This window comes from Oryctolagus cuniculus, chromosome 10 (assembly GCF_964237555.1).
Source record: "Oryctolagus cuniculus chromosome 10, mOryCun1.1, whole genome shotgun sequence".
Classification (NCBI taxonomy): domain Eukaryota; kingdom Metazoa; phylum Chordata; class Mammalia; order Lagomorpha; family Leporidae; genus Oryctolagus; species Oryctolagus cuniculus.
In genome coordinates this window covers 46326899-46339685 of record NC_091441.1, presented here as the reverse complement: position 1 = coordinate 46339685, position 12787 = coordinate 46326899, and the positions used below count along the sequence as shown (strand labels likewise).

The following is a 12787-nucleotide window of genomic DNA, read 5'->3' as shown; positions in this document are numbered from 1 at the left end:
CCTTTCATTCACACAGTTGGTGTTAAAGGTTTTTTTACTTCTTGTTTCAGTATTCCGTCAGTATTGAAGAAAACGCCCTCAATTCAGAACTGCTCCAGATTAGAGTGATTGATTTGGATGAAGAGTACTCAGCTAACTGGGTGGCGGTACCTTTCTTTATCTCTGGAAATGAAGGCAATTGGTTTGACATAGTAATGAATGAAAGAACAAATGTGGGATTTCTAAGGGTTATTAAGGTATGGCATAATTTCCCTAAGTATTTTTTCTTGGTCTTTTTTATGCTTTTTTTTTAAGACTTGGGTTATTGATTTGAAAGACAAAGTGACACAGAGAGAAGGGGAGACAGAGAGAGAAAGAGATCTTCCATCTGCTGGTTCACCCTCCAAATGGCCACAATGGCTGGGGCTGGTCCAGGCTGAAGCCAGGAACCTGGAAATCCATCTCGGTCTCCTGCATGGGTAGCAGGGACCCAAGGCCTTCACCATCTTCTGTCACTTTCCCAGGTGCATTGGCAGGGAGCTGAATCAAAAGAAACAGCCAGTGGTCAAACACACTCTGATATGGGTGCCGACATTGAAAGCGGCAGGTTAACCACTGTGCCACAATGCCAGCCCCGATCTTTTTTATTTTATCAGTACACATTGTATACATGCATTGAAATGTCATACTATACCCCATAAATATGTATAATTAATGATAGTAGGACATTTTCATGTGTTAAAAATATGAAAAATAATAGATAATTGAAAAAATAAGCTTAAGATAAAATATTAACATTTTATAAACGAGTCAGAGAAAGAGTAAAATAATTGTTTTACATTTGTATATATCATACAGCTTTTTATGTAGTTTTGCTTATATCATTTCATAAAAAAAGACACTGAATTGTAAATTGAAATTCTTTTTCATCAGTACAGTATTTCCCAAAAGATGAACAAATCACGCACATTGAAAGCATGTTAACAACAATCTTACTTTATTCTTACAACGAAGTATTCTTAATCCTTAAGGTTCATGTTTTAAGACTATTTTTAAAAGCACATTTAACATAGGCTTTAATGATGTGTTCATGTCAATATGGTAAGTCAATTATGCATGAAGAATATTCATCAAGTAAATTAAATGTTGCTTATTCTTCCTATGTGTTTTTCAAAAATTAAAATTAGATTACTGTAACTATAGAACTATCATGTTCCCACGTCACTGTGACGCCTGACCTTGGCTTATTAGGAGCACAAATGCGCCCTTGATTTAGTACAAGCTAGTATTTTCGCATGCCTCCTCTATTAAGGATCAGACATATTTACCTGCAGTAGAATTTCATCAGACAGAACAAAATGACTCCTATAGAGCTGTTAATAAAGGTCTTTCCCTGTGCTACAAGACTTGTGGAGTCAGTTTTTAAAACCTGAGATGGCTGTGTATGGATTCTACATGATACCAGCAAAATATATTCTTCACAGAAAAATGCAATCCTTGTTAAAATAATCCTTTCATTCAGAATAGCTGTGGGGAACAGGTTCCTAAGGAATTATGTCCCCGTGGGAATGTGCGCCTTTTCCCTCTATGTCAGCATGCCTATAGTTTCCACTTACTGTAAAAGTTATTTATCAGGGCCGGTGCTGTGGTATAGTGGCTAAAGCCTCCTCCTTCAATACTGGCATCCCATATGGGCACTGGTTCCAGTCCTGGCTGCTCCATTTCTGATCTAGCTTTCTGCTATAGCCTGGCAAAGCAGTGGAAGATGGCCCAAGTCTTTGGGCCCCTGCACCCATGTGGGAGACCTGGAAGAAGCTCCTGGCTTCAGATAGATGCAGTTCTGGCTGTTATGGCCATTTGGGGACTGAACCAGCAGATAGAAGATTCATTCTCTTTCTCTCTCTCTCTCTCTCTGCCTCTGTAACTCTTTCAAATAAATAAATCTTTTTTTAAAGAAAGTTATTTATTTATCTATTTACCATAGAAGAAGAGAGAGAGGCAGGCAGACAGAACTTCCATCTGCTGATTCACTCCACAAATGCCTAGGAAGCCAGGAACTAGGAAGCCCATGTGGATGACAGGGCCCCAACCACTTGAGCCATCACCTGCTATCTCCCAGAGTTCACATCAGGAGGAAGCCAGAATCTAGACAGCAACCAAGATTCTAACCAGGCAGTCTGGTATGGAATGAGGGCATCTTAACCACTAGACTAACACCTACCCCAGCCATGCTTTAAACTTCAAACAGATACTTAATTTATTCCTTGCAGCAGCCCTGCAAATTAGGTTATATCATGTCCATGTTGCAGTTAAAAGCATTGAGGCTCAGACAGACTACTTGCTCACATTCTCATAGCTAGTAAGTGGTACAACAAAAATTCAAACCTGAGTTTCCCTAGCTACAAGGTTCACATTTTTTCCGACATAGTAGCTAACATTCTATTGTAGGGAAATTGAGTCCTGATCTACTTCACTGCAAATTATTATCTGCAAAATATCCACTGCAAATTATTACTTTAGGAAACCATTCAACCTGTCTTCAATATCCTATCTATAAAATGGGGATGATGATTTTTCTTCCAGGCTGACATCAAATATGAAATATCATCATATATATAATATATGTAAGATGCTGATATCTCATAATGAAATCATTTCTTGATTACTTCATATTATAAGATAAATTATTCTTAGACTATGCTGAAGAAAATAAAGATTTATTTATGTTATGTATATATTATATTATATTGCCTGATTTATTCAAAGTCACATATATATGTATATATATGTATATATATGTAAAATTTCTCCTAAAAAGTTCTTAAGGATAAAACCAGTGAAATAATTGAACCTCCAATATATTTGGCCCATGTCTTATATTAAAAGAGCTTCTTTCTGAGAAACATAAAATGATTGAAGCTAACATAAATTATCCTTGTACTATAAAATACATGAATTTGACCATTAGAAGCATTTTAAGTTTTTACTTGGTTTAGTAGATAAGTAAAGCTCATATGATATTTACACAGTGAGACATTTTCAACTGTCTCAATAATAGATCTAGAACATTTGGATGTTTTCTTACTATGTTTGCACATGTTTGCATTGAATTAAAGATCAACTTGTGTGTTCACATGCATTTATATTTAATTAAAGAAAAGAAAGTATGAAGTTTTAAAGTATTCTCAAAGGGCCTCTCTTTCATCTCTCTTTTCATGTTTTCTCTGAGTAAAATGATTTCACTCTGTATTTTCTAGCCCCTAGATTATGAAGACATGAAGAATCTGCAACTTAGTATTGGTGTTAGAAATAAAGCTGAATTTCATCATTCAATTATGTCTCAATATAAACTCACAGCCACTGCAATCTCCGTGACTGTCTTGAATGTAGTTGAAGGATCCGTATTCCGTCCAGGTTCAAAGACATTTGTAGTAACCAGTAACATGAAAGCAAATTCTAAAGTGGGAGAGTTCGTAGCTACTGACCTGGACACAAATCTACCTTCAACAAGTGTAAGGTATGAATGACATTTTCCAACTCATTTCCTCCACATATTGAACTAAAGTATACTCTTTTTAGAAATTTTAAGTATCTAAATTAAAATACTTTTCCTAATTTTTGAAACAGTCATTTCATTGTAAAAAGCACTGTTTAACTTACTTAATTTTGAATACTTGACATAAAATATTAAAAATTTTGTTAAATGTGTAAGATGTTGAACTGTAAAGATGTGAAAAATAGTATGCCTGGAAAAAGGCAGCTCTCCTATGCTTACTGATAATTAGTTGATTGCCCATATTGTGATTATTCTCTTCAAGAAGATGCAACTGATTTTCCTGGTGCAAGTTTGCTTAGCTGGAAATCTACTGGATTTAGTTCGTTCATTTCAGTTAGTTTCTTCACATTCATCAGCGCTTACTATTGGTCAGTAATTTTGGTATGAAAAAAATGACATAGCACACTTTTTATGCGCTGAGTGGCCTCATGAGCTGGCAGCCAGCAAGCAGACCCAGTGGGGCAAGATGATCACGAGTCCCTGGGGAGGCTGCCACGCTCCCTGCCCGCATCCCAGCTTCAGTGCTATGTCATTTTTAAATGTGTGCTATGTCATTTTTAAACACTGTGTATCTGAATATTTCTGCTTAATCGTGAAAAGGTTGTATGTACATGTGCACAGGATGAAGATCAGGTGAAAGACCTCAGAAATGTGCTTGAAAAGTTTTCTCAGTGCTCTCCTCACACAGTGGCAGTTGCTCTGTTCTCCTACCATACTGGACCACCATCACTAAGGAGCATCCTTGTACCCCACAGAAGTGCATTCGCTACAGGCGGCCCCTCCCCACCCTTACTCCTCTCAAAGCTCTGTTCCTTCAGGTTAGCAAACCGCCCGAGACAGAGAGTCATCTAATTAGTGTTTGTCTCACAAGCGTGTAAAGAAGAGGGAAAACACAGGAGCCAAAGATGAGGAGAGAAGGAGAATATGACAGAGGCTTCAGGCAAGGACATTTCAAAAGAAGCTTTGCCAAGTCACTTCGCACCTATGGAGCAGGAGAGCAAAGAGCAGGGAGTGCAGGCCAAGCTGATGAACGTGAAGTAACTCTTTCTTAGAACAGTTCAGAATAGGAATAGCCCAGAAGATCCTAAGATTTGGTATTTCAAGATAGTTCTACAGCTACTAAGATCAAATTAAAACGAGACTGCAAGCATCAAGGGATTATTCTGACACTCAAGTAGGCATAAAAAGACATTTCACCAGAAATGGCTGCTCAGCAATTTTTTTTAATTTATATTTTTTTTACTTCTAAGTGGCTCAATATAACTGCGACTGCTCTAGTGGGAAAAAAAAAAATCTGTGATAACTGAAAACTCTATCCAAGGGTTGTAAGTAGTAACTGAAAAATATTTATTAAATAACTAAAATGTTTCTTTCTTTGGTGGCTGACATTAGTATTTATTGTTTTCTTGCAAATGCAGATACGTAATGGGGAATAATCCAGCCGACCTGCTGTCTATTGACTCAAGAACAGGCGTCATCACTTTGAGGAACAGAGTTACCATGGAACAACACGAAATGCTCAGAGGAAGATATCAAGGAACAATTCTGTCTATAGATGGTAAGAAATCAACTTCTCTTCCTTGTAGAGGAAACTATGTATACATATGCTTAGATGTCTTATAAAAATAATAAAAGCAACAACAGCGTGAACAGAACTGAGCTGAAGGAGCATTGACTTAGATATGAGCAGACTGGATCTAAACCTATTCCGGAGATGTTTTTATTCAATTATTCAGAAAGTATATCTTGGGTCCTGACTAAATGTCAACCACTGGGCCAGGCTGTAGACTTATATCGATGAACAAAGAATACTAAGCTTGCATTTATTTGCCAGTACTAACAAAAGTTACCTGAAGTTACTCTTACATTTTTACTTAGTAATTCCATTTCCAATAACTTTAGGAAAAATAATAAATAAAAAGGCTAAATGCACAGAAATGTTAATTACAACACTGATTTTATAATTAAATATTGAATACAATATCAATAGTAGGTAACTAAGTAAATAAATCATGGTCTACTTCATAAAAATTATGTCCTTATCAGAAACTATGTTAATGAAAATAATAGTAAGATGAAAGAATATTTTTCATAAAATAGAATTTTTAATAAAATAGAATTATTCACATGGCTGTATCAATGTAACTAACAATAAGAAATACTTAAATATTATAGTTAAAAACAAAATGTCGTCAAAAATATCAGTAGGGTTGTCCCTGTGTACTGCTACTATGAGGATTTTTTTTTATTTGTATCTTTCTGTAATTCTATAGTTTTAAAATTATATGTAGTGTCTTCTGTTTATAATATAAAGAAGTAATCCAGTAAATAGTAGTACTACTAGTAATTAGATTAATTATATAGTAATAAATAGATTTAAAATTGAGTCACAGACAAGGGATATTGAAATAACTATTGATGAATAAAGAAAATAATTATGTATTGTCCAAAAATTATGACCCTAAATGGATAAAAAATGTTTTCCATTTTCAAACTTGTTACAGATTCACTTCAAAGAACTTGCACTGGTACAGTTATTATCAACCTTGATGGGTCTGGCTGGGTATCTGGAACTGAAACTAATACAGGTAGCAATACAGGAAGTGAAACAGGTGGAGGTGGAGAAACAGGTACAAATGCAGGTACCAACACAGGTGGTACCAGTACCAATACTGATACCAATACCAATACCAATACCAATGAAAATAATGGAGGTGGTACCATTGGTGGCACAGATGAGAATTCTTCCACTAATGAAAACACTAACACCAACACAAATGCCGGTGACGGTGAAACAAGCGGATATGATGGTCGGCAAAGACTCTCAGATAATGTACACTTTGGTCCTGCTGGCATCGGATTACTCATCATGGGCTTCTTGGTGCTGGGATGTAAGTACTTTATCCTATCCATATGTGCCCCCTGCCCAAAATGATCAAAAAGGAAATATGTTTTCTGAGTCTTTCATCAAATATGTTTTACAAATTCATATTTTGTGCAATTATCAAGAAATGTCTATTTCATGCTAGGTATATAAGACTTAAAAACAAACATGCATTTTTAGTAAAGCTCAGTATAATGAAAGGTGCCATAACAAACAAGCTCAAGTTGCTATCCGAAGGACAAAGATAATCAGAAATAATTTGTTGAAACATTCAGAAAGGGCTGCACTGAGAAAGCAAACTGAGTTGGGGTTCAACAAATGAATAGAAGTTAGCCTGACAGACAAAAGAAAGGGAAAGCAATAGAAAGAGAAAAAAAGAGTCTACATGTAAGATTTTCTAAGAATAAAAGTACAAGGGACTGAAATAAAGAACTCCAATATGAAAGAAAAGAAGATACTTGTGATAGGGTAGTTAAGAGTTGGAGACTAGCTGGCACCACGGCTCACTAGGCTAATCCTCTGCCTTGCGGCGCCGGCACACCGGGTTCTAGTCCCGGTCGGGGCACCGGACTCTGTCCCGGTTGCCCCTCTTCCAGGCCAGCTCTCTGCTGTGGCCCGGGAGTGCAGTGGAGGATGGCCCAAGTGCTTGGGCCCTGCACCCCATGGGAGACCAGGATAAGTACCTGGCTCCTGCCATCGGATCAGTGCGGTGCGCCGGCTGCGGCCTTTGGAGGGTGAACCAATGGCAAAAAGGAAGACCTTTCTCTCTGTCTCTCTCTCTCACTGTCCACTCTGCCTGTACAAAAAAAAAAAAAAAAAAAAAAGTCAGAGACTAGCAGAGGCTGCATCTTGAAGGGATTTTATGTGATACTAAATGCATAGCTTGTTAAAAGAAGACTCAAAGAGACCTAAGGTTCAACTTTAGTTTCTAAACTTAATTGCTTGAGTTTTTCACAGTTTACCTAGCCTTTCAGGACATTGCTTTGGTCAACTGTGAAATAACAAAACTTAATTAACATTATTGCTCTAATGATGAAAAAAATATACCACACATGAAGCATTGAGCACATTTAATGTAGCACTAGTCAAGGTTCTAGCCATGTGGGTAGAATCCAATGAATTCTCCAAGTGGTTTTTAGCATTGCCTTGGATGATGCTATAAAATTAAGGTGGAAATGAGCCACATGCTACAATCTCTAAGGAACAACAAGAGCTCTAAAGTGAGCAAGTTGAAATCTGTACATTAAAATTAAATTGATGCAAATACTGCCATTCTCAAGTGTGAAATCATAAAATTTTAGTGTCAAAAGATACCTCAGATAACTAACACATAGACACACAATGTGAAGTCAGAGCACATACATATAAAATATTTTTTTCTAATTTCATTTCTCTTAATACATGAACAGCCATAAACAGACATTTTTCACTAAATTTACTTGTAAACTGGAGTTTCTTTCATTTTTAAAGAATTTCTTTTATTAGCCATACAAGGCATATAATATTATTAGCCTTGTATGGCTAATAAAAGATTTTAAAGCTTTTTTAGGACTTAGAGAAATGCTTCTAGATGGAAAGAGTTCAGTTAATCCAGCAGATTTTCCAAAAAGCAAAACACATAGGATTCTTTTCTTCTTTTATCCTTCTCTTCCTTCTGTTTTCTTCCTTCTTTCCTCATATTTTCATCTGCACATCCTTTCTTTCATTCATGCATTCATTCAAAATCAGAGATCAAGATTATATTCTATGCAAGGCTGGTAATAAACAGGTGGATGAAAAAACTCTAATTGATTAACAGCAAAAGACATGGTTAAGCAGTGATGTTTTGTATTCATGCAAGAGTCATTTAAAGAAAATGTAAAGATATCTGTGTAAGAGAAAATAACAGTCTCAATGAGAGTAATTGCTGGAAGCATGAAAAATATTTTACTGTATAAAGACAAATACATGTGAAAGGAGAAAAATCAATAAGGTGTGAAGGAGAATACACAGAGAGAAACATTTCATGCAGGCTCTCCAGTTTCCCCTCTCTCCCTTAATATTTTCCTGAGTAATGACAAGGGAAAGTTGCCTGTTATAACATTATAATACTATTTGTAATTTTAATACTATAAACAAAGGCAAGCTGATTAGAGTCTAGTATACTGAGGATTTTCTAAGATACTGACATTTATTCAACTTGTTTTCTTGAACTTTCATAATAATGTTGGAATCACATGGATTTATAGAAGGAATTCAAATTTAACCATTTTTAAAAGCAGATTTTTTTGCTTTACTATGAGCCCATTGGTTAACTCCAGTATTCCTCTCTCTCTACCTTCAGTGGTTCCATTTTTGTTGCTCTGTTGTGACTGTGGAGGTGCCTCTGGTGGTGGAGCCGGCTTCGAGCCTGTTCCGGAATGTTCAGATGGAGCGATTCATCCATGGGCAGTTGAAGGACCCCAGCCTGAACCCACTGTAAGTTCTCCCTGGAAGAACTGACCTTTGGTTATCACCTAAACTCAGTCTACACATACAGAGATGCTGGCAATACTCACCCACCATCTATGCTGTGCTTTAAGATAGCTAATGGGGAAAATGAGGAGGAACCAACAGTATATCACAGTTATATGGGAATACCAAAGAAGACATTCAAATGAGGTCCAGGTTTTAAACAGGTTTCAAACATTTCTTCAATGGTATTTTTAGGAAATCTACAGTGATTTGAATATAAAATACATGTATAACTATATAAAGAAAAAACTCATTACAAATGAGAAAATGTTGCCTGTCTTTTAGGGTTTGGCCACTATCTGTGTACCACAAATGCCACCTGATAATGCAAATATAATAGAATGCATTGACAATTCAGGTAAGAAAAAAAAAGTTTAACAGTTCAAATGACTAAGAGGGAACTCTGTTCTCTCCTTTAGCTTGCCTTACTATTTATTCACGATCTTGTTTGTCTTTCAAAGTGTTTATATCATTTGTTTTATAATTACTAATTTATAAATCAAATGATAAGAGAAAACCTACAATAATTATTTTTCTTATACTCTATAGTTTTTTGAATCTTTCTCAACCATCAGAGAGTATTTAGAAAATGACACAATTAGGATCTCTATAAATATAAGTACTGAAGTGTACTCCTGAGCCAAGTGGGGTTGAGATTTTTATCTCATAGAGCAAACATCATTTACCACCCCCCAAAATATAATATGTGTATATATATACACGTATACATATAGCATATATACACATACATACATGTAATATATACATATACATACATGTATAAATATAACATGCATATATACCAATTAAAGCACACCGGATTAAAATAGATTTGTACTCACTTCCTGAGGCTAGACTCTTCCTTCATGATTTGTTTAATAATTCAAAACTCTTCTACCTTTACCTGTTTATAATGACAGAAAAAACACTACATCCCTTTTCAGCATCAACATAAAGGTTGGCCTAAATAAGCTTTATCCAATTTCTTAAATCAAAGGTAAATAAGTGAAACACTATCAAAATTTATCAAAGCTCTCAGCTGAGGTTGTGTGTGTGTGATGGGATTTCTCCTTGCACACCTCTGTATATATACAACTCGTCTTAACATGGGAATCTAGAGCAGGTCACAGGTAGAAATCAGGAAACAATCTGAACTTTGTAACACACATAACCTCAACTCTAATTTAAAGAACTTCTCAACTTTTGAAAATAGTTGTCATCTTACCTCTTTTGAGGTAAATGTTATTTTCTTTCTCTTGGTCTTTTTCAAACTAGTAATCATAACTTCCTAATTTGAATGCTCTAAACGTGTAACAGGCATTAAAACATGTTCTTGAATAAGACATTGTCTTATTCAAGAATCTCCATATGCTTGTCCTTAAGTCTATTTTTTTTCCTGATGCATTCGTTTTTATTAATGACACTAATATCCCCTCACTTCAAAAGTGGAAATTCATTGTTGACTCTTCCCTTTCCTTTTTGGCACGCAGTCAGTTCTCATGACTGGTGTCATCATCAGATCCACCCACATTTATTTATGCACTTATATTTTTAAAGATTTATTTATGTATTTGAGAGGCAGAGTTTCAGACAGAGAGAGAGAGACAGAGATCTTCCATCCACTGGTTCACTCCCCAAATGGCCACAATGGTAAGAGCTGGACCAGTGAGAAACCAGGAGCTTTTTCTGGGTGTCCCTTGTGGGTGCAGGGGCCCAAGCATTTGGGCCATCTTCTGCTCCAATCCCAGGCAATTATCAGGGAGCTAGATCAGAAGTGGAGCAGCCAGGACTTGAACCGGCACCCATATGGGATGCCAGCACTGCAGGCATAGACTTAAGCTACTATTGCCACAGTGCCAGTCCCTACTTTTGAATTTATTGCTTTATTATGTCTGCAAACATTTGCAGAAATGTCAACCAAAGCACCAAGAGAGGCACCAGGGTAACTGAAATATGAAAAACCTAGTGTCTTCAAACTTAAGATCTTTAGAACATTTAAGCTATGAGACACCTATTCTATTGTCAACATTCCTCCTTCCACGTCATTTCCATTGTCCCGTCATTTTATCTCATCTGCCTCCAATATTGTAAAACGCTTCCACTGTGCTTCAGATTCAAGTGCAAAAGCAAGATCCTCCATGAAAACCTTTCTCATCATCATAGCTATGACCTCTTCTGTAAGTCAGTGGTTCTTGCCTTCATCTGGATGCCTGTTGAGGGGTTCTTATGCCGCTTTTTAAATTTTAGAATTTAAGTTACCCGCCCCCAATTTCCCTCAGTTTGAAACCAAACTCTTCAAGGAATAAGTTTTTGTAACCTTTATGCAACCATCACTTCCAGCACAGCTTTTAACAATTCTCCAACAAATAATTGGCATATTAACAAATCAATTAATAACATTATTTTAAACTCAACATCACATTTATGTCTCCTTTATATATGATCTTCATTTTATTTCTTCGCTCACAAATGCATACTTAAATGAAGACAATATATTATTATAAGTTGTTAACTTTCAGTGCATGATATACTACCAAAAGTAAATTTAATTTGATCAATATTTTTAGGAGTTTATACCAATGACTACTGTGGCAGAGAAATGCAAGATCTGGGAGGAGGAGAAAGAACAACAGGATTTGAACTAATGGATGGAGTTAAAGCATCAGGAGCACCTGAGATATGTCCAGAATATCCTGGAACATTAAGAAGAAGCTCCATGAGGGAATGTAGAGAAGGAGGTCTGAATATGAATTTCATGGAAAGCTACTTCTGTCAGGTAAGGCGTCCAGCCATACACGTTCCTCGGTATCCTCTGTACTTCAAGAGTTTACTGATTCCCAAGAGGGAAATTAAACCTGATAGCATCTCAGGTTCCCAGCCTCTTGTCTCCAGGCCCAGCAATCCATATTTTTTCTGAACAATGTTTCAAAAGCTGTAATCTCAGAACTTTATTTCCACACTTAAAGAGAAGGAATGGCTCCCTGATCTTATTTTTGTCCGGGGCATCAAGTGTGAACTCCTTAGTGTGGCAATTAAGGTTGTTCACAAATCGACCCCCTCAATCACAACTCCACATCACAAACTCCTACCCATCTTTCAAAACCCAGTTCAAATATCAGTGCCTCTCCTATAACCCTGTCATCAAAAGAAGATTTCATACCACTATGATTTCTGCAGAGCTTTGTTCATACACTTACGGAACATGTCATCGATAAAATCTGGTTGTATTTACATCCACCACCATTTCTATTGTGTTTCATCCATCAGTTCTCTACATTATGTTGCCAGTACCCAGCTCAGCTTCAGGTATATAATAAGAGTAGGTCCAAGAGTCATAGTACACTTCCAGGATGTTCTAAGAACCAACTGCAAGCAATGCAATGAGTGTGAAGCCTGGAGAAGCGACAGAGAGAGAATTAGGTTTGCTACCCAGGCAGAGATACAGTGCCCCTTTTTACATGCCCTGTGACACTCTACCTTCAGGAATGTCCTATCTCTGATACTGAGTGGACTCACATTTCTGTCCATCCTATATTCTGGCCTAAAATGTCTTCATCAACTGCCCTAATGGCTTGGAGACTAACATTTTTAAGTAAAATATTAATTAAAAGCCTTCCAAATAGCAATAACTAATGATGAGGCTTGTTGAAACACTTTGGAATACTCCCTATCTATATCCTTACATTATTCTCATGAAAAGTAAAATTCTGCCTCAAAACTTTTGCACTTACAGCTTCCTCTGCCCAGAACACAATCCACTTTACTCCCTCTATCACTTTATTCCAATCTCTAATCATACCACTATTTATCAGAGATGCTGTCCTTCACCTTCCAATTTAAAAGAATCCCATCACTCTCTGTTCCATGGCCCTGAG

The 12787-nt window shown here is 36.5% G+C and overlaps 1 protein-coding gene across 1 annotated transcript in view; it reads left to right on the top strand.

Moving 5' to 3' along the window:
- DSG1 (desmoglein 1) overlaps window positions 1-12787 on the top strand; it is a 43028-nt gene that overhangs the window by 24493 nt on the left and 5748 nt on the right. Inside the window, exons 9-15 of the mRNA XM_002713483.5 lie at window positions 51-236; window positions 3237-3496; window positions 4954-5093; window positions 6040-6426; window positions 8743-8876; window positions 9198-9270; window positions 11480-11688. Coding sequence (XP_002713529.2) covers window positions 51-236; window positions 3237-3496; window positions 4954-5093; window positions 6040-6426; window positions 8743-8876; window positions 9198-9270; window positions 11480-11688 — 1389 coding nt within the window. The remainder of the gene's footprint in view (window positions 1-50; window positions 237-3236; window positions 3497-4953; window positions 5094-6039; window positions 6427-8742; window positions 8877-9197; window positions 9271-11479; window positions 11689-12787) is intronic.